This window comes from Saccopteryx leptura, chromosome 9, assembly GCF_036850995.1.
Source record: "Saccopteryx leptura isolate mSacLep1 chromosome 9, mSacLep1_pri_phased_curated, whole genome shotgun sequence".
Classification (NCBI taxonomy): Eukaryota; Metazoa; Chordata; class Mammalia; order Chiroptera; family Emballonuridae; genus Saccopteryx; species Saccopteryx leptura.
This window is the reverse complement of record NC_089511.1, coordinates 77,971,383-77,994,421: the sequence shown is the minus strand read 5'-3', so window position 1 is coordinate 77,994,421 and position 23,039 is coordinate 77,971,383. Positions and strand designations below refer to the sequence as shown.

Below are 23,039 nucleotides of genomic sequence, written 5' to 3'. Positions count from 1 at the left end.
TTTGTAAGTCTGAAATTATTTTAAAATGAAAACATTTAAAAAATATTATTGAATATTGGGGTGACTGGTTAATAAATTTCAGATGCACAGTTCTACATCATCTGTGTATTATATTGTGTGTTCACCACCCCAAGTCAAGTCTCCCTCCATCACCATCTATTCCCCCTCTACCCTCCTCTACCTCTTCCCAATCCCTTTTACTCCTGCGATCCCCACATTGTTTGTGTCTATAAGTATTTTTTCTTAATTCCTTTACTGTTTTCACTCAGCTGCCCAACCTCCAGCTCCTCTCACAGCTGTCAATTAACTTCTGTTTTTGAAAGACTGTCTAGAAATCAAAAGGGCAGGTCAATGATTGGGAAGCAATGTTTGAAATATATATATCTGATGAATCGTATCAAGAATATATAAAGAATTCTTGCAACTTTATCTTAAGAAGACACACAAACAAACTAAAAACTTGTAAAATATTTGAGTTGATATTTCACAAAAAGAGAGACATGAATGCTCAAGAAGCACATGAAAATATGCTCAGAATTACTAATCATCAGGGAAATGCAAATAAAATCACAAAACTACAACACCACGTTTAAAATATAATGGTTAAAAATTTCAAAGGCTGCTACACTAGCTGTTGGCTCCCATGGGGAGCGACTGAACTCTCATACATTGCTGTTGGAAGGATGAACTGGTACAACTTCTTCAGAAATAGTTTAGAAGTTTTAAATGGAGCCTAACATACTCTTAGCATATAGCCCAGTAATTACACAGGTAACTATTTACCCAAAAGTAATAAAAATATATATTCAAAAAGCGACATGAAACAAGAATGTTCATTGCATTATTCAAAGTATCTCAAGTAATGATAATCAAAACAGTGTGGTATAAGGACAGGAATATACACTAATGGAATGGACAGGACCTTTCAATGAGGGAAGGAAGTTGTTCAATAATTGGTGCTAGGAAAACTGGATATCTATATGCAAAAGAATAAAATTGGATCTTATTCTATATAAAAAATTTAACTCAGAATAGACCAGAGGCTAAATTACAAAGCTAAAACTATGAAACACTTAGACAAAAACATTGGGAGTAAATCTTCAACATTGAATTTGGCAATAATTATATTGGATATGCAACCAAAAGCACAGGCAACAAAAATAAAAATAGATAAATTTAAAATGTTTTTGAAACAAAAGACAGCCCAAAGAATAAAAGAAAATAAAATGGCAGCCCAGAGAATGAAAGAAAATATGTATTTGCAAATGGCATATCTGATAAGGGGCCAACAAACAGAATATATAAGGAACTCCTACAACTCAAAAAATTTAAATAACCCCCAGATGGCCAATAGACAGATAAAAAAATGTTTAACATCACTAATCATTAGAGCAGGGGTCCCCAAACTACGGCCCCGTGGGCCACATGCGGCCCCCTGAGGCCATTTATCCAGCCCCCACTGCACTTCCAGAAGGGGCACCTCTTTCATTGGTGGTCAGTGTACTGTATGTGGTGGCGCCACAAAGCACGGTGTCGCTCACGTACAGTACTACTTCCGGTGACACGGGACAGCCGCGTTACGGCTCCAGAAGTGCGTCATATCACTTGTTACGGCTAGCAGTGACAAATATGGAACCAGACATTGACCATCTCATTAGCCAAAAGCAGGCCTAAAGTTCCCATTGAAATACTGGTCAGTTTGTTGATTTAAATTTACTTGTTCTTTATTTTAAATATTGTATTTGTTCCTGTTTTGTTTTTTTACTTTAAAATAAGGTATGTGCAGTGTGCATAAGGATTTGTTCATAGTTTTTTTTATAGTCCGGCCCTCCAACGGTCTGAGGGACAGTGAACTGGCCCCCTGTGTAAAAAGTTTGGGGACCTCTGCATTAGAAAAATGCAAATTAAAACCACAATGGGATACCACCTCACACCAGTCAGAATGGCACTCATTAACAAAACAACACACGATAGGTGCTGGGGAGGATGTGAAGAAAGGGAACCCTCCTGCACTGCTGGTGGGAATGCAGACTGGTGAAGCCACTGTGGAAAACAGTATGAAAATTCCTCAAAAAATTAGAAATGGAACTGCCTTTTGACCCAGCCATTCTACTTATAGGAATATATCCCAAGAATACCATATCACTGACTGAAAAAAAGAAATGCACCCCCATATTTATGGCAGCATTGTTTGCAATAGTGAAGATCTGGAAACAACCCAAGTGTCTGTCAGTGGATTAAAAAGTAGTGGTACATATACACAATGGAAAAAAAGGAAATATTACTTTTTGTGACAACATGGATGGACCTGAAAACTATTATGTTACATGAAATAAGCCAGGCAGAGAAAGAAAAATATCATATGACCTCACTCATTTGAAGAATCCAAGGAACAGTGAGAACTGAGGAACAGCATGGAGACAGAGGAGGGATCAAAGGGACCAGAGGAAAAGAGGACAGAGGGAAAGGGGATGATAGGATGAGATAAACCTGAAGGGAAGGGGGTAGGGTGCTGTAGGGAGGGGGTCAAGGGAGATGTTGAGGGGAATATGGGGGAGGGGGGATGCATTCGGGGTGACCCTAGAATCTATGTAAACACAATTAATTAAAAAAGTAAATTTAAAAAAACTTAAATAACCCACTTCAGAAATGAAAAATGGACACTAATAGATATTTTCTCCATATTTAAATGGCCAAAGAGCACATGAAAAGATGTTCAGCATCACTAGTCATAAAGGAAATACATATCAAAACCAAAATAAGATACCACTTCACACCTCTAAATGGATATAATATAACAACAAGCAAACAAAGAAAAAAGTCCACCAAAATGGAAACCCTTGTATATTGTGGTTGAAAATGATGCGGCTATAATAAAAAACAATGTGGCAGATCCCTCAAAAGTAAAACAGAGGCCCTGGCCGGTTGGCTCAGCGGTAGAGTGTCGGCCTGGCGTGCGGGGGACCCGGGTTCGATTCCTGGCCAGGGCACATAGGAGAAGCGCCCATTTACTTCTCCACCCACCCTCCTTCCTCTCTGTCTGTCTCTTCCCCTCCTGCAGCTGAGGCTCCATTGGAGCGGGGATGGCCCGGGCGCTGGGGATGGCTCCTTGGCCTCTGCCCCAGGCGCTAAAGTGGCTCTGGTCGGGACAGAGCGACGCCCTGGAGTGGCAGAGCATCGCCCCCTGGTGGGCAGAGCGTCGCCCCCTGGTGGGCGTGCCGGGTGGATCCCGGTTGGGTGCATGCGGGAGTCTGTCTGACTGTCTCTCCCCGTTTCCAGCTTCAGAAAAATACAAAAAAAAAAAAGTAAAACAGAGAATTACCACATGATCCAGCAATTCCCCTCCTATGCATATACCCAAGAACATTGAAAGCAGGGGTTCAAACAGATACTTGTATACCATGTTCATGGCATCATTATTCACAACAGCCAAAAGATTAAAGACAACCCAAATGTCAAAAAAGATGAATGGATAAACAAAATGTAGAATATACATATAATAGAATGTTATTCATCTTTAAAAAAATGAAATTTTATACATGCCACAATATGGATGGTCCTTGAAAACATGCTAAATGAAATAAGCCAGATACAAAAGTATAGATATCATATGATTCCACTTACATAAAGTGCCTACAACACGCAAATTCATAGAAACAGAAAGTATAAGAAATTTGGCAGGAAAGAGGAAGTGGGAAGTTATTATTTAATACATGTGGAGTTTCTGTTCAGATGATGAAAAAGTTCTGGATATGGATAGTGGTGAGGATTGTACAATACTGTGAATACATTCAATGTCACTGAATTATATGCTTTAAAAATGGTTCAAATGGTAAATTTTATGTTATGTATATTTTACCACAATAAAAGAGTATGAAAAATTATCCCTGGACTTGAATAAAAGCAAATGTCTACAAAGGAGAAGGGAAAAACAAACTGTGGTATTTGAAGTACTAGTCAGTAATAAAAAGCAACAATGAGGATAAATCCCAGAACTATAATACTAACAAATAAGCCCAGACACAAAATAAGTATATGCTATATGACTCCATTTATATGATGTTCTGGAAACAGCAAAACCAATCTAAAGTGACAGAAATAAATCTGTTGTTGAGTAGGGTTGGGGGTTTTGACTGCAAAGGAGTATAAGGGAACTTTCAGGAGTGATGGGAGTATTTTATATCTGGGCTGGGGTTGTGATTACATAGGTGTACACATTTCGCAAAATTACTGAACTTTAAACTTATAATGAAGGAATTTATTGTTCTATTTTATGTAAATCATACTTCAATAAAGTTGGTGAAAGGAAGAAAAAAGGAAGGGAGGGAAGAGAAAAAGGGAAAGAGGGAGGAAAATCACACAGCTACAGAAATTAGAATAGGGTAATACTGATACAGGAAAAGGCACACACGTTGAATAAGACAGAAGAGTCCAGAAACAATTTCAAATATATACACAAATTTAGCAATGGCAGAAATGGCATTGAAAAGGAGAGAAAAAAATGAAGTAGAATAAAACAGCCATGTAGTCAAAAAGTTGAATTCTATTCCTGCATCACACCAACACACAATCCATTTCAGAGGGATTGAACACATAAATGTGCAAGGCAAAATTTTACAGCTTTTAGAAGAAATTACAGGAGAATATCTTTATGATCTCAAGGTATTGAAGGACTGCCTCAGACACATCACAGTCCTTGTTCCTCTCCCATATATTTATTATAAAAGTAAGAAATTTAATCATATCAAAACTGTTAATATCCTCTCCCCAAAAGACAATAAATAAAGTTAACAGGCATATCATGGACTCACAAAAGATACTTCTTAAGACATTAAAGCCAAGTTATCTATCTAGATTAGATTACTCAGGGAATCCTGAGAGTCTTAGTGCAGATTGTAGTTTTAATCATTTCAGAAGTGCAAGTGCTACTGACTTACATTAACAATATTTGAAAATTTAACTATTTATATTTTATACTACTGGTATGTTTCTTTTAAAATTGAACATAATGAATGTCTTGGGTCACAGACCTCTCTAGGCAATTTTCAAACTGCATGGAAACTTTCCTAAGAATTGTGTTTACCACTTTGGCTTTAACATCCTCCAGAGACGGAGGTTTTGATGAACACAGGGAGGGTTTGATGAACATGACCCCATGAAAAAAGTCTAATGGAGACAGGTCAGGGGATTTCCGTGGGTAAGCAAGACCTTTTCTCCACTCAGCTGTTGTCTGAAAAACTGTCATTCAGAACATGCCCCACCCCCAAAAATTGAAAACAAAAAATTTACTTTCCAAACCCACAAGAGTAAATAAGTGGAGGAACAATATAAATAATTCTCCTGCAAATTGAGAGATCTTTAACTGCATACCATTTAAACTTCCAGAGTCATTAAAGCTTAAAACTAACACTTGAAACACTTTGCATGATAATGTTTACAAATTTCCAACTACAATTATTTTTCTTTATCTCCATATTGTTCTATTCATCATTTTATCTATATTTGAACCTATATGTATAGATGTATGCATTCATGACCAAAATACCTTCTTTAGTTTTTTCTTTCCACAATATTATTCTATCTGCATTTACCAGGGTTTGTCAGAGAAACTGAGCCATAGGAGGTTATATAATATATATATATATAAATAATATATAAAATATATATAATTTATTATGAGAAATTGGCAAATGTAATTATGGAGCCTGAGAAGTCCTATAATCTGCTATTTACAAATTGGCAAGCAGGTGGTGTAATTTAGTCTCAACCCAAAAGCATGGAGAGCATTATACCAGGAGAGCTAATGGTATAATCTTAGTCCAAAGGCCAGGGAAGACGAGCTAAAATGTTGCAGCTCAAGCACTGAGGCTGGAGAAAAGGGGCAACTCCCACCTGCCTCTGCCTCTTGTTCTGTTCAGGCCCTCAGTGGATTGGAGGATGCCCATCCACACTGGGAAGGAAAATCTGCTGAGTCCATCAATTCAAACGCTAATCTCATCTGGTCACACTCTCAGAGACACACCCAGAAATATTCAACCTGGGCAATCCAGGGCCAATCAATCTGACACACAAAATAACCTTCACACCATCCATCTTGTTCTGTAGGGGATATTAAGAGGAAAAAATTCAAAATAAAAAACAAAGCAAAACAGAAAAACAAAAAGAAAAACCCAGTGCATAACATTTCACATGCATTTATTTTTATGAAAATGTAGGGATTATGTGCCCTGGCCAGAAAGCTCCATTGGTTAGGGTTTGACCCAAAGCACAGAGATTGCTGGTTTGATCCCTGGTCAGGGAACCTACAGGAACCTATATTTCTATCTCTCACTCTCCCTATGTATCTATATATACATACACATATATGTTTATGTGTAGGTATGTATAAGGTCTGCCGGAAAGTTCTGTCCGTTTCTATCACAAGTTTCGACACGTAAGCACATGTTTATTTGGCGCATGTGTGCCTCTCTATTTTTATCACTTAATGTATACATATTGACGTAGCAAATGAACTAAAACAAAGTTGATTCATGTTAGTTTTATGTGTGAAGCCATAGTGTACCCATGGCTACTGATAAAGTTCATTTATGCCACTGTATTTTTTATAAATTTTAACAAGGAAGAAATGCTACAGAAGCATGTCTGTCGCATCCACAATATTCCCCAGACTTAGCACCCTCCAACTATCACTTGTTTTTGTCCTTACAAAATTTTTTGAAGGCAAAAAATTCAAAAATGAAGAAGATATCAAACAAGCACTGGTTCAATTTTTCGCATCAAAAGATAAAACATTTTTCAAAAATGGGATATACAAATTGCCCTCACACTGGCAAGAAATCATTAATAATAATGGCAATTATATTATTTAATGAAGTTTATTGACGGTAAGAAAAATTTGTATTTTGTTTTATTCCAAAAATAGACAGAACTTTCCGGTAGACCTTATATATACCCACACTAGTTCTTGGCTCACCTTAGGTGGGAAAAATAGTGCTTTATAATTAGGGGGAAAGGCCAATGTGACAGTTCATCCTCCTCATGTAACAGACAGAAGGCCAGTCTTTCGCAGTTTCTGCCAAACTGTGTAGAAGAGAAAAACAACTTTCATGGGAAGAACTACTGGGAATTTCTTTAAATACTAAATGGGAAAGTGTGAAAATAAGAAACCATCACAGGCCTGACCAGCTGGTGGCGCAGTGGATAGAGCGTCAGACTGGTATGCAGAGGACCCAGGTTCGAGACCCCGAGGTCGCCAGCTTGAGCACGGGCTCATCTGGTTTGAGCAAAAGGCTCACCAGCTTGGACCCAAGGTCGCTGGCTCGAGCAAGGGGTTACTTGGTCTGCTGAAGGCTCATAGTCAAGGCACATATGAGAAAGCAATCAATGAACAACTAAGGTCTCACAACGAAAAACTGATGATTGATACTTCTCATCTCTCTCCATTTCTGTCTGTCTGTCCCTGTCTATCCCTCTCTCTGACTCTCTCTCTGTCCCTGTAAAAAAAAAAAAAAAAAAAAAGAAAAGAAAGAAAGAAAGAAACCATCACAGATAAAACTTAGCCTTCAAGCCTTCAGTAATGAAGCTAGCCACAACAAAGATTAGTGTTTTTAGCTGTAAATTAAACCAGTTTTGAGTGTTACCAGTAGTAAGGATTTTTAAATACACATCAAATAAGTGATGCTCAAATTCCCTCCATCTCCCTCAAGGGGTGTCACCTGGGCAGGGTTGGCATTCCATTGGCCTGAAATGGAATTTCTCACCTAAGGCAACTGGAGACCTGAGGACTGGGGAAAGTAAAGGTCTAGGCTGAAAGGTAAAGGCCCAAATTAGAAGAGTCAAACTAGGAGGAATGTCTGAAAAATTACTAAAACAAAATGAGACTTAATGGCCAAAATGAGAAGTAGCACTGAAGTCAGACGCACAGCAAGGAGTACAGGTCAGAGAGCTGAGGAGAGATGGAAGGCGATGGAGCGGCAGGGCAAGGGAGATTCTGAGCGACCACCTGAAAACGTGCTGATCTAGGTCACACAGACGCACTGAGCGCAGGGCACGGGACGTGGATGTGGGCCCCTCTGATGCTCTAAGGACAGAACAGCACAGGCGAAAACAGTGCCCTGCTGGGCCATATTGGAGCCTGGGCTAAGGAAAAGGGTTTATTTAACATGTGATGTCTTATTCGTCATGGTATTTCTGCATTAACTTTGAATCTCTAAGACCCTATGTTCAAATATGATTTATCTTGATTACTGAGAAAGTTTTTGCCCACTTACAATTATACCCAAGGTGAGTACCTCCCTCGCTTCACTCTAGTCTAGCCCTGAGGGATAAACAGAAACCAGAAGAAATGTTTAATTCATACCTTCTAATTATGGTGATGTCATAAAGTAAAAGTCTTGAATGATTATTACCAAATGAAAACATGACATATGAAAAATCCCGCCATGACGGCTACACAACACTAAAGCAGTATACAATTGACTATATGAGACTCAGCTACAACATGGTGACTAGTAGTCCCCAGTTGAGAAAGAATGTAAATATTCTGGTTTGATCTATTTAAAAGCAATTATCTTGAGAAGCTATGTCCTGATCCTCAGAATGAAACTGATCACCTAAAATATTTTAAATTCTTTTTTAGAAAACACCTTCAGTTTGCAGTTTACCATATAATTATTTATATGTGGGTAGCACTTTATTTTGCAAAGCACTTACATTACATTCTAGCTCACAAAATCACTACATTCCAAGTTTGGAGAGACATTGGTGATCCCTGTCCATCTTCAGGAGTGTTAGACTCAGTGGCCTTTGGCCAGTTTCCATTTCCTCCCTTACCGGGCACAAAAACTGAAGACCAGACTGCTGAACAAGTCGGGAGCAGAGCAGAAAGAGAACAGGACCTTTAGGCTCTGGTGCACCATTCACAATCACCTGCTTAAATGGAGTTTTCCCAAATTTTCAATATAACTACTGATTGCCTCAGTGAAAGGTAGAAGTCAAGATGTGGAATTTCCAGGCTATTCATTCTTTTATTACACTCTGCCAAGTGCCCACAACAACTTTCCAAAGATCTTAAATCATAAAAAGTACTTTTGGCCCTGGCTGGTTGGCTCAGCGGTACAGTGTCAACCTGGCATGTAGAAGTCCTGGGTTCAATTCCCAGTCAGGACACACATGAGAAGTGAACATCTGCTTCTCCACTGTCCCTGTCCCCCTTCTTTCTCTCTCTGTCTTCTCCTCTGCAGTCATGGCTCAATTGATTTAAGCATATCGGCCCCAGGTGATGAGGATGGTGCCATGAAGCCTCCAGCTCAGGTGCCAAAAATAGCTTGGTTGCGAGCTGGACTCAGATGGGCAGATCATTGGACCCAGACAGGGGTTGTCGGATGGATCCAGCTGGGGTCCATATGGGAGTCTGTCTCTCTCTATCACCCTTCCTCTCACTTGGAAAAGAAGAAAAAAAAAAATTTTAATATGAAGGTAGCTTAGGTTTGTATAGAGTGTGCTTTTAAAAACACTTATTTCAGGGAATGAATTGGGTCACAGAGCTACATAATGCCATTTTCCCCTTTTGTTTACATTAAGCATTACTTTATGAATGATTTGTAAAGTAGTTTCAAAATTTGTTCCAAAAGAGAAGTTTTAAAAATGCTTTGATATATATCTCCATCAATGGAAAAGTGTAGATTTTACAAAGTAAGAGGAGAGTGCCGTGCTGCAGGGGGAAGGGCCCGGACTCCGGACTCTGGACCTGGGGAGCCGAGGTGCAATGCTGGAGTCCACAGCTGCAGTCTGGGTGCGCCCTGACCCGCGGTGCTGAGCCCCTCAGGCTTTCGTTTCCTTATTTTCAGAACAGTGTTGTTCGACGACTACATTAGTTAATACTTGCAAGGATTTATTACAGCATTTGTGCAAGTGATTATTATCATTACTTAACTAGATTCATGAATTCTGTGCCCCACTCTAAACAGGGAAAAAGATCTCATCATTTTACACTTATCACTCAGACATTTTAGAAGGTTTGGATGCTAAGTTACAAAGTTAAAATAAGTTAGGTCTGTCAGTTCTGGGTAAAATAACTGAATAATGTCCAAGAAGAGTTAGTTTTATATATAATGTTACTGTGCTTTTGAATTCCTCTCTAAACCTTGCTATAATTGTATATAACTTATACTTATCATGAAATATAAGCATTATAATAAAAAATTGGACTTCTCTTTGAAAATTTTAACTGAAAGAAAGAGAAGAGCTCCCACTCACAGTCTCTAATACAGCATGTTCACGTGCGTCCACGCCAAACCGCACAGCCCCTGGTTGCGTGGGAGGGGCCTGGGGAAGAAGGCCCTGTAAGGCGGACGCAGCATCTCAAATCCATCCAACATCAAGTAGCGCATCATCTTGTCACTCTGCTTCTTGACATTCGTTTTCCTCTCCTGTTTCAATCTTAACCCGTTTTCATTGCCTCAGGCTTCCACATGGTATGTCGTTCTGAAGATGAACGAAGTAGTTTGTTTGCTTGAACCAGATTATAAACCAAGGGGGAAGACTTCTCAAATGAAAATTCCTTTGATGAGAGAAACTCATTCTGTTTATTGTCCAAAAGATGCCAGTGAACATAGCCTAAGAGACCTCTGTGAATGGGAACCATTCTGTCATTTATGCATAAAATACTTATGGAGACACTCTTTAGCCTTAGAACAGAACAAGTCCTTCCATTTGTTTGGACAAAAAATATCAAAACAAATAAATGTGTAATATGGCAAGCAGTGATAAGTGCAACAGGAAAACAAAGCAAGGGATGTGGAGCAGCACGGCAGGTGCTGCGTTAGGTAGTGTGGTCCGAGAAGGCCTTGCTGATGAGGTGGCGTTGGAGTCAAGACCTGAGCAGCAGCAATAAGTCCAGACCCGCCATGTGCTCACCGTAGTCCAGTGTGTCTGGAGCAGACAGAGTGAGGGGAGAGTGGGAAATATTTGCGCTAATTTGTGCTTTACTCTCACAACTATCGAGACACTGATTTCTCTAGAACAGATTGCATGGAGCCATGCAGTATCTGGTAGGGACCCGATTTTTACCCCAGGTGAGATGGGAAGCCACTGGTGGGAAATGGCTTGCAGACCCACGGGATGTGATTTAGTGGTTTTAAAAGATTGCACTTCATTTTCTGTTAAGGCTATAGGAAGGCAAGTGTAGAATCAGGAGACTGAAAAGGATTAAAATTAATAATCCAGGTAAGAAATGATGGCAGCTTGGATTAAGATGTTAACTAGAGGCTCTGGCCAGTTGGCTCAGTGGATAGAGCATCAGCCCAGCCTGCAGACATCTGGGTTCCATCCCCAGTCAGGGCACACAGGAGAAATGACTGTCTGCTTCTCTTCTCCTGTCTCTCCCCCTTCTTTCTCTTTTCTCGTTCTGCAGTCAGTGGCTCAGTTGGTCCAAACATCAGCCTCAGTCACTGAGGATAGCTTGGTTGATTTGAGCATTGGCCCCAGATGGGGGTTGCCAGGTGAATTCTGTTTTTTTATCTCCCCTCCTCTCACATTACAAAAAATATGTTACTATAAGTAAGGTTAGGTTGCATTTTGAATTGACTTCTCACTGTCACTTCTGTGCCTTAATCCATGTAGTTTTTTGGTGCAATCTCTAATTTAGGGGTTATCACAGTATATAATTATTTGTGTATATATTAGTCTCTTCCAGATATAAGTTGTCCCAAAGTAGGGCATCCTCTTATTCATCTTGTATTTCTAATTTCTAGCATGCTGATGGGTCCCAAAGAATATTTGTGAAGTTAGTGCATGGATGTACATCTTTATAGACATGGAGTAGCCTAGATTTTAAAGAAGGTTTCAAAATTAGAGAAAATAACCTGGACCATGGAATTATTGAAAAATACTTCTAGAGAAATCAGTGGCCCAATACTGGTGGGAAGGAATCAAAAGTAAATGTGGCCCTGGCTGGGAAACTCAGTTGGTTGGATCATCGCTGGCCTGACATGTCGAGGTTGCTGGTTCAATTCCCTGTCAGGGCACATACAAGAATAAACCAATGGTGACATGATGAGTGGAACAATGAATCAGTGTTTCTCTCTTTGTCTCTATCTCTGTCTCTCTCCCTTCCTCTATCTCTAAAAAAAATCCATTTAAAAATATAAATTCACATGTTAGAGCAGGGGTTGGGAAACTTTTTGGCTGAGAGAGCCATGAATGCCTCATATTTTAAAATGTAATTCCTTGAGAACCATACAACAACCCGTGTACGTTACGCATTATTCAATAAAAATTTGGTGTTGTCCCGGAGGACAGCTGTGATTGGCTCCAGCCACCCTCTACCATGAACATGAGCGGGAGGAAATGAATGGATTGTAATACATGAGAATGTTTTATATTTTTAATGTTATTATTATTTTTTTATTAAAGATTTGTCTGCGAGCCAGATGCAGCCATCAAAAGAGCCACATCTGGCTCGCAAGCCATAGGTTCCCGACCCCTGTGTTAGAGTTTTTAATTATTTAGAGCCACTTTGCACATAAAAGAATCCTTATATATATTTTGTCTAATTTCTTGATTACTACAGTTTTATAAAATGCCAATAGTGGTGCCTGAAAAAATGTTAATAACACAAAATGATTCTAGGAAAAATAATTTATATGTTTATAATATGCATATGTGCTATATACATGTGGGCATGAATAAAACAGTGTAAGAAGGTTCTAATAATAATAGAGACTAAAGTGGCTCATAGACCAAACTAACCAATAAAGGGTCATAAATTCCACTTTAACAAATGACAACCCAATCATGTGCATCTATTGCATACATGCAAATATTCGTAAGTATAAACTTACTGGCCTTCCCTAATAAACTGGAATCAAGGTTTGATTTTATATTTTTCAGTTAAGTCTAATTTGCTCAGCAGTAGTTAAACCTAATTTGTAAAGATACACACACTGACTGTTTTCTGGTGATAGTAACCTCCATCATCATAGTACACTCTTAGAACTTCAAGTAATGTACTGATCACACCACTTATACTATCATATGATCCTTTGAAAATGGGTTATCTGAGTGGACATACCAAAGAAAACTTTAGAAAGGGGAGGGGATTAAAAGTGTTGCATTTAGAGGCATCCTTACATTCACTGGGTTTGAGCAATCTAACGAAGCCAGTGAGGCTACAGAAGTGGATGATGTATATGTTGTAGTTCTGCAGACAATACAGCCATTTTTTGGCAGACAGTATTTGTATACAAATGAGGAACTATGAATACTGAGAATAAATGTAAGCAAATAGGGAAATACAGGTAATCAATGAATGAAACTTGGTTTTATACAGTAACTTTCTGAGATAACTCATGTACCTATCTTTCTTTGGGTATCAAAGACATCTCTTAAAACAAAATTGCTTTATGTTATACTTTGAACAATGTCTTGTTGTGTTCAAATTAGGTTTCAAAGATCTAAAAAGGGGAAAAGCAAAAACATCCTGACACTGTTACACCAGAGCTAGAGCAGGGCAATCAATGACTATGAAATGTGGGACCAAATTAATATTAACTAATTAGTCATGAAACATACGTTTTTCTGTGTAACATGGTAACAGGAGGAGTAAAAGCTGTCTTATTATGGAGTTCTTAGAAAAGTTAGAAAATTATTTACATTAACAATAGGAATTATCTCCTCAGATCCTGAAATCACACACACACACAAACACACACATGCACAAACACACATACATCATGCACACTTCAGGCTGTCCAGAAAGACTTGATAACATTTTCTGATGAGCCAAGTCATTTAAAAAATGACTTCTTAGAAGATTTTGTAGCTGTCACAGGTATTATTTTATCTAAGTTATAGTAAGTCTAGAAAAGCTGTTTCTATTATAATAATGGCTTGAAAACTTTATATATGGGGTAGAGATTAGAATACATTGTATTAAGAAAGATTAAATTAAAAAGTAATAACAGAAAAACTAAAACAACATGCTATATCTGAGTGTTAAATTTGCTTAAATCTTGCTTCAAAGGGAATTTATTTTATAGCACTATTTATTATTATTTAAACTATGATTTAATAAATGTAACCTTTGTGAATTGAAATGTATATGAATTCATATCTATTTCAAAACTCCACAGCTTGAATGATTTAGATATTGTGGTTAAACTCACCACAAAATGGTTTTGATCCTCTCATCACAAATACTCAAATTAGAAAGTTAGTGTTTAAAGGAAATTACCTCCAGTGCCTTCAAATTCATATCTATTTCCAAGATTGAAGAAAATATTTCAATATATCTAAGGAAATATTGATTTAAAGTAAACATAAACATTATTTATGGACTATTCCACATGTTAATTTAGGCTATCCAGTTAACTTAGATATTATCCATACCTCCCAGGAGTTGAGTCACCACTTACTACCTGCAGGTTGGGATGGTCAGATCCTACTGACAGCATCTTCAGCCCCACATAGAGACCTTCATCATTTTCCTTAAATGTCTTTTGTGTCATCTTGCCAAGGCATCCATCCAACTCTGAACTTTATAAATGTATGAAGGCGTGGCATGAATGTGAAACTAGTTTTCCTCTTTGAACAAATTGCCAGACAACAAGTTTTTTCCTTATCTTTCAGCTGTTCCAGCAGATTGGAAACTTACCTGGGGGATGTTTTTCGCAGAATATTAGGCACAAGCCACAGTCACACATAGCCATCACACACATGATCTTTATTCTCACAGAGATCCATCTTTGCTGCACTGTTTAATTGTTTTGGGCAGAAAAACTTGTAAAACATTACTGAATGTTGGCACTCTTTACTTATATTAAAGATGACTCTCTTTGAGGAGAAAATATTGCTAAGCACCATGGTAGTGCTAAATAACAGCACTTCCTAGGACAGGGGTCGGGAACCTATGGCTCGCGAGCCAGATGTGGCTCTTTTGATGGCTGCATCTGGCTCGCAGACAAATCTTTAATAAAAAAATAATAACATTAAAAATATAAAACATTCTCATGTATTACAATCCATTCATTTCCTACCGCTCATGTTCATGGTTGCAGGTGGCTGGAGCCAATCACAGCTGTCCTCCGGGACAACACCAAATTTGTATTGGATAATGCAAAATGTACACGGGTCGTTGTATGGCTCTCACAGAATTACATTTTAAAATATGTGGCGTTCATGGCTCTCTCAGCCAAAAAGTTTCCTGACCCCTGTCCTAGGGGAAGAAAGCTGTGCTTTGTGCTCCTTTCCCATGGTTCCCTAGCTTCCTATTTATCCCAACCTACTTAGTCCACACATTAATTCTGTGCAAGATCTGCTCCGTCAAAACTCACTTTACTATCATTTATATCATCCCTATTGAGCCACTTACCCCCAGTGTACTCCATACTTAAAATTTTCTCTTTTTTTCCTTAGCAAAACTCCCTTGTCCTAGGTTATGTGCTCTCCAGGCCACATTCTGTGCTACTTTAGAAAAATTAGCATATGCTAATATGTTAACATGTACAAGTAATTTATTACCTACCCCACCCACAAATTAACATTTAGGATTATAAATGTTAATTATATGCATGCACCCCTCCTGGGATCCACCTGGAAAGTTTCAGGTAAACTTGTAGGAAGACAATTTTTTGAATAGGTTGCTGTGCCTTTTAATGTCCTTCAAGTCCCCTAAGTGTTTGCATCTGTACTCTACAAAGGCCTGATGGTTTGTTTGTTCTGTGCTACTCTGGTCTTATTCCCCTTTCCAGGGCTGAATCACAGTAGTCGACAACATAGTGTTTGGGCAAGTTAGAAAGGCCAGAATCAAGCAAAGGAAACAGCCTTCTTTGGTGAAGGCTCCCTCTCAAAAAAAGAATTGGGAGAGGGAGATGGTGAGCATCACACTGGATCAGCTGTGATGGGTGGACATATGGGACAGTCTTGGTGGGTCCTGTGTTGTCCACCCTGGGCAGTGGGCAGTGCTGCAGGTCTGACTGAGGTTGCTCCTAGAAATAGCAGCTACTGAACGCTGCTATGGTTGTGATGGAAAGAGCCCTGTGGATTGTTTTTGATTTGTATATTAACAAAGAGAAGAAAGACAGCCAAGTTACTTCTTAGGAAGCAAGAAAGACATTTTCCCTAGAAAATGTGTGAGATAAACATCTGATAGAAACTCTTCCCAGCTAAAATACACATGCACACACATAGACAAAACAAATAAACAAACAAAAAACAAGCAAAGAATCCTTTCATCCAGAATGTGTTTTGCTTTCTTTTACTCCTTAGTATACATGAGTATGTGAAGACGCACCACACTTCAATGTGCAGCCTGAGCTAGTGATAATCTCTTACAATGTGCCCCTATTTAAAGCAACAAACAGATGGAGAGTTTATGAGCAAGTCTGGTAAAAGTAAAGGCAAATGATTGTAATAGTTGTGTTTTTAATAAGATTCCCCACATTCTAAAACATTATTCCCCAAGGAACAAATTGTTCTATAAAATTCTGTTACTTAGGAAAACGACAGTCCACCCTGACTTTGCTGAGGCATCAGAGGACTCCACAATGGCCTTATATTGCATAGTGCTCTCCAGTCCTAGGAGAGAGGACACAGGGACATTACGATCCCCACAAGGACACCATGATCTCCAAAGAAAAAGCTTGGTGGAACAGGGTAAAAAGCAGGACAACAAGGTAAGAAAAGGGGTATGAAATAGGTATCAGCTTCTTTTAAATTTTTTTTTTGGTGAGAGGAGGGAAGATAGTGAGGCAGACTCCTGCATGCACCCCTACTGGGATCCACCTGGCAACCTTTCTCTAGGTCCAATGCTTGAATATCAAGCTAATTTTAGTGCCTGAGGCTGATGCACTTGGACCAACTGAGCTATCCTCAGCACCTGGAGCCAAGCTCAAACCAATTGAGCTACTGGCTATGAGAAGGGAAGAAAAGAAACAAGGGTGAGAGAAGCAGATGGTCACTTCTCCTGTGTGCCCTGACCAAGAATTGAACCCAAGATGTCCATTCACCGGGCCAATACTCTACCACTGACAACCAGCCAGGGCTGAAATATGTATGAGCTTTGATTGAACTTATTACCTTCTAATTCTCTACTTTGAAAAACAAGTTTTGGGAAATTTCTGCAGATTTAAGATAAGCATGCAATGTGGCTTCCTTCTCTCCCACCGCAGACCAATAACTCCAGCACAGCAACTCTTGCTTAACAAACACTGGAATCGTAAACAACTGAACACTAATTCATTATCATCATTCCTTTTTAAGAGAAACAAAACTCACTATAATCCTATCATTAAGATGAATATACTGTAGGGATAGCATTTACGTAAATTATAATTAAAGCTAATCTTAATTAAAGTTATTACACCATTTTGGAAGAAAATAAGCAATGCAAAGAGAGAGAAACAATGCGGTCAATAACTCACTCCAGAAATATTTTTTGCCTCCAAAACTCTCATTGAGGGAGACATTCCTGTGCATGATACAAATGGTTCTGACATTAAGAAAAGTAAACAAGTAAGAAAAATAAAGATGGAAAAATTCTGTGGTCAGTTCACAAGTGCTTTTTTATTGTTTGAGGCAGGGTTAAAGCCTTTCATAAAGACAAGGATATATGTGCTGCTGGATTGGATATGACATTAGACCAGTCTAGCTGCCCTTGCACAGAACTCTGGCTGCCGATAATATTCCATGGACACAACAAAGAACCAGGGTGGCACCTAACGCAGCTCATTTAAAGCATTACCCCAACACTGCTTTGTAGATCAAAAAGAAAAAAGTACTTGACTCTGGTTATTAATGGACTTGAGAGATAAATGCAAACATTCAATAGCCTCTATTATTGGTCTTCAGGATTTTAACCTAAATAACTGATTACCAGAGGTCATATAACCTACAAGAGGGACTCCAACCAACCTATTCAATGCACATCATTCAAGGAGTGTTGATTCAGTAGGCCAAAGGCCATCTAAATGAGTTATAACTGAGGAAGTAGGTACTTCCTGGGTATTTCAGGGGTTCTGACTCCCCAAATTGTTTTACATTTGGTACTTATCATCAAATCACCAGGAAGGATTCTTTTTTAGGTTTTGCTGTCCTCAAACTAACCTAACACCAGGAGGTCCAGGACAATGAACACCTGCTCTAAACAGAAGAAGCAAAAATCAATGCTGTCTGTCAAGAACAACCAACCTTTCAAATATCTTTCAAAGAGATTTTACTGGTGTACAAGTGTATTAAATGATATTAAAGACCTAACCGCTCGAATCATGCTTATTTTTCTTGTGACCTTAGTGCTGGAATACAGTCAAAGATGCACAAAGACCACCTCACAAGCTATGGATTTCATTTCTGAGGGGTCCTGAGAAGGTCACCAAATTTAAAGGGTTTGCATCTTCTAGTAAAAACTGTTTGGTCCGGTAGACATTTTCTACAATTTTCTCCTCCTTTTTAATCTTCTGACCCACCACTCTGTCTTTTATCACCTGATTATCTTTAAATAGCACCCAAAGAAGCAAGCTAGCCCCAAACATAGATATTGCCATAGACACAGCTGCAAGTGTGTGTGATTAAAAATAAATGAGTAAGTGAGTGAATAATAAAAGTCCCTGGTACAGAACCTGGTGCTAGAAAAGATGCCTGACACGACCTAGTATTCAGGGCAAGAAATAAATTTAGAAAAAAACAAAACAGGATAAAATCCATGCTTTCATGGTCAGAGATTTAGGGGAAGCTATTTACTCCAATTCAGGTATTGTAATAACATGATGCTGGCCATAAATGAATGGCCTGGCTGAGAACTTATACCATTTGCTCTTTGAAAAACTGCAACCCAAAATGCATTGCCTGTGATAAGGATTCTAAAATATGGGGGTGTGGGGGGGAGGGGGACACGCAGAACATAAGAGATTAAGATTTAAAATGAATAAAAAGGAGTAGGCTTCCTCAAAACTGACTATATCACTAAAAATAAACCCGCAGCACAATGGTATCAGAAGGCTCTCTACTTAATAGGCAAGCTGAAAACACAGTCTCTCTCACTTGACTACAGCCACTGAGCATGCTCAGGGAGGCCCCAGGTGTGACCTCTGCTCCCTTGCGAGCAGTGGAGGGGCCAGGCAATCTATCATGGTGTTCATCCTGTCAGCCCCGGTGCGTGGCCGCTGCTGTCTGTCACCCTGGTGGATGAGACCTGCTTAAGGGCAATCATGTCAATCTCGATGTGACCACTCAGTCTAAGGCAGAAAGATGATGTTGACAGGCTGGTCAAAGTCAGCGGAAGATACCAAAGCTGAAGGTAAAGCTTTCCCACAGAGATGCAGTGTGGGCCATTGTTTTTTCTTTGGTACTTTCTTTATTTTTGCTTTTCCTTTTTTCTTAAATTCTCATGACATGGGCTAAAGCATATAGAACTTGCCTTCAGAGCTGGTCATCTCGGATAAACCTGTTGCCCTCCGAGTTTTTCCCATAGTAAACATAACGACACTTCCCCAGGACACCTGGAAATGAAAGGAAACACATTGTTACAAACCACAGTTCTAGCAAGAGCCAAATAGGCGTCGCAAACCCAAAACACAACACAATCATGATCCAGTGGTGGCAGCAAAGGGTTTCACCCCAGAGGAAAGGACCCCACCTTCTTGTTCTCAGAGTTGGCGTTCAAATATTAAGTCAGCAGAGCCCGGGCTTCTATGAATAACATGGTCCCCACGTGCTGTCTCTTCCACATTTTAGAGACTTTTCACTCTCAATCACTCCTCAAAATAAGGCACAACCCTCTCCTTTCCGCAGGTTCCTTTAGCAGTTTCTAAACATAGAAAATTAGGAATTTAAAGATAGACTGAGCCCAAGCAAAAGACATGGAATAATCTTCCCAGTATGTGACTATTTTCAAGTCCTCTATCATGAATCAATACTGTTAACTTCCAAACAGAAATTTCCAATTCCCAGGAGGCATCGAGCATGTATTGGATGATTAAGGCAAAGTGGTGGTGTTGACAAAATGCCCCATGAAAGTCGGGAGAGCCTCTGACATGAAAGGGCACCGGCTCACAGGTGCACTGAACTGTGCTCTCCGCTTGGAATATATTTGATCTTCATCATCAGTTTGATTTTAAATAATTATTTGACTCCATATACAGCTTTTCTTTCATTCAAGGGAATTGTAGGAAGAAAAATACCCTTAGAATAGAGTCAAACCTTTTAATCAACTCAATATTTATTTTAAATATTCATAAAAAATCACCTGCCATTGTTATTATCAGAGCTTTGTAGAATCATTAAAGAGAAATACATTTTCCAAAGAAAGTATGTATTTATGACTACAATTTGCCTTTTGCCACCATGTTTTCCTTCTATTTTAGAAAGCTTTAAAATTCACCTTCACAGACTTGTCTTATTACTAATATCACTGGAGTCTCTGATATGTGCACAACTAGAAAAAACAAAACAAAAAAATGTCCCCAAAACATTAATTCATGAGCCACAAATTGGCCTATAAAAATAGCTACCTATTTTAGGGGGAGGGGGAGGGGCACAAAGAAAACTAGATAGAAGGTGACGGAGGACAATCTGACTTTGGGTGATGGGTATGCAACATAATTGAATGACAAGATAACCTAGACATGTTTTCTTTGAATATATGTACCCTGATTTATTAATGTCACCCCATTAACATTAATAAAAATTTATTTAAATAAAAAAAAATCCAAAAAAAAATAGCTACCTATATGCACAGTTTTTCTCCCCATCAGTTTAAGGGGAAACCAGCAATCACCTTCTACTGCTCATTTGTTATAAATTAGCACCTGAAGTTTTCCAGGCTTTTCACGTCAGAAGTTCGAAGTAGTAAATATTCTTGTGACTATGTTAGACATATTTCTCCACTGCAGAACTTTCATGCTTATTCTTAAATAAGGATTAAAAATTACTCTTAGATATATGTAAAGACAGGGCAGATGCTCCCAGGTTTGAATGGCTTGGGACAAAGTTGGGCATCGCTGGGGTCACAGAATCTCAGAGGGGATGACGGGGAGAGGATGATATTGTGCCATGGCCTCTGGGCTGGTCTTGGGCATGCTTTCATTACTTCTATTTTCTGCCATGTTCCCAAGAGCAAGATTGCTATGGACCACACTTCCCCCTTGGCCATACTTTTTCCTTGGTCCTCCATCCTCAATTTCTGTTTTTGAGTTTTGGTCCGGTGCCTGGAAAAACTGAGCTTGGATGAAGCCTTCCTGAATCCTTTCTTGGGCCTAAATGATTCTTTTGGCTGTTGGCATTGAGCCGTTCTCTTTATTGGGCTGAATTATAAAGCACCTGTGGTTGGACTAACATTGTCACCAATGCCCGGAACCTGTCTGTGAGCTTGGCTGGTTACAGTCTGTTCCGGGAACAGCATCCCCTACAGGACTGGGCGGGAGTGCCTCGGATGTTTCTGGAAATCCACAAGGCTTACTTAAACATAATTGATTCAGGTATACCCTCAAGAATCTGGAGAATGAGGCTGAGAGATCTTAATTTCTTTCTACAGTACCAGGACAGTGTGCATTTTTATAAAAAGAACTGGATAGGGCTGTCAGATATCATAAAGAGCACAGTCTTTCTCTTGAGCAGAAGAATGAGACACACACACACACACAACCACCCACCCGTGGGTGCCTTCATTCTCTCCTGTAAACTTTCCAGTGCATTCAGGATTGGATTTCTTTTCTTTACCCTCTCTCCACGGTAAACCTCAACTCCAGATCTCGCCTAGGTCTACCCTGGACCTGATGCCATCCTGGACAGAGGCTGTATCCTCCTGGAACATGGGCCCTAATGTGGAGGCAGGTGCAGTGCTCTGAGCCAAGCTCCCCAGTCCTTTCCGGTTGACATTGATAAAAGTCTTTTTTAAGGGCTGCCCTCTTCCTTTGGGCTGGGCAGCAAGAATGTTTATAGACATCCTGGTGAGAGAGGGCTGTTTGATGAATGCAGGAGACTGCAGTGAGGTGTCAGAGCTTGGAACACGGGGCAAGGACCTGAGGTATTAATATTGTCAATGATCTCTGACGGGAAAACAGATACCACACTCACTGTCAGATTTAAATAGACATCAAGTGCATTAATGACAAGAGGGTAGACTTCAAACAAAGGGGCTGTGTGGTGGGGAGCAGGGCTGGTCTCCGTGCTGGCAATAACCTGATCTGAAAAGACGCTGTCAGCGCTTGAGACAGGCCATGACTGTGTGTGGTGACAGAAACCAGAGATGCTGACAGAGATACCCATGCCATATGATGCCAAGGATACTCCAACGCCGTCTGCGGCTCTAACAAAAGCTGACATCGCTCCCCATCACTTGGGGTCTTCTCTGCCAGCTCCCGCAGAGGATTTCTCCCCCGACATCATTACGAAGCTCGATGTTGCTGGGAAGTTCCTGGCAGTCCTTTTCCGTCAGAGCACTGGGGTCGAGGGGCCTAAGGATAACCTCAGTCAATCTGAATTTGGACTTCGCAGGACGAGCTCGCATGTCCCGCCTGATATCCTGGCTACTGGAGGTGATCAGAGTGCCAGCATGAGAGGCGCTGTCACCTTGAATGAAACCTTTAAGGAAGGCACGCAGTCTACAGGCTGTTCCAGAACAGAACAGGGATGGGCCGGAAGCTGAAAGTGAAACCCAGCCCCTGGTGCTCCTCTGGGGAGAAGAGTGGTCTGGCTAGTGACAGTCAAAATAAGGCTGAAATCTCAAAACTTGACCCGCGTACAATTATGTAAATTAAGCAGGTCTCACCTCTGTTGAGACTCCTACTGTACAGGACCAAGGTCGGAGTTGGGAAGTGATTGCTCCTCCCCCCACCCAAATGGAACTTCTGTGCTAAATAAATAAATTAATTAAATTAACAAGAAAGAAAAAATGAAAGCACAGTCCCATATTTGGCCATAGCATTTTATTTATCACAAAGGTTATTTGTCAAAGAAAAGGATCTGCTCGTAAATTAAGTGAGGTGGTAGTGTGTGTCTGTCTTTTCTGCTCTCCCCATGGCCCTCCCTCTCCTGTCACGCCAACT

At 39.7% G+C, this 23,039-nt stretch overlaps 1 protein-coding gene across 1 annotated transcript in view; it reads right to left on the bottom strand.

Moving 5' to 3' along the window:
- The window catches only part of LRMDA (leucine rich melanocyte differentiation associated), a 1,214,945-nt gene that overhangs the window by 5,685 nt on the left and 1,186,221 nt on the right, over positions 1 to 23,039 (bottom strand). Inside the window, exon 8 of the mRNA XM_066349607.1 lies at positions 19,412 to 19,493. Within this exon, the coding sequence (XP_066205704.1) occupies positions 19,414 to 19,493 (80 nt within the window). The 3' untranslated portion in view covers positions 19,412 to 19,413. The remainder of the gene's footprint in view (positions 1 to 19,411; positions 19,494 to 23,039) is intronic.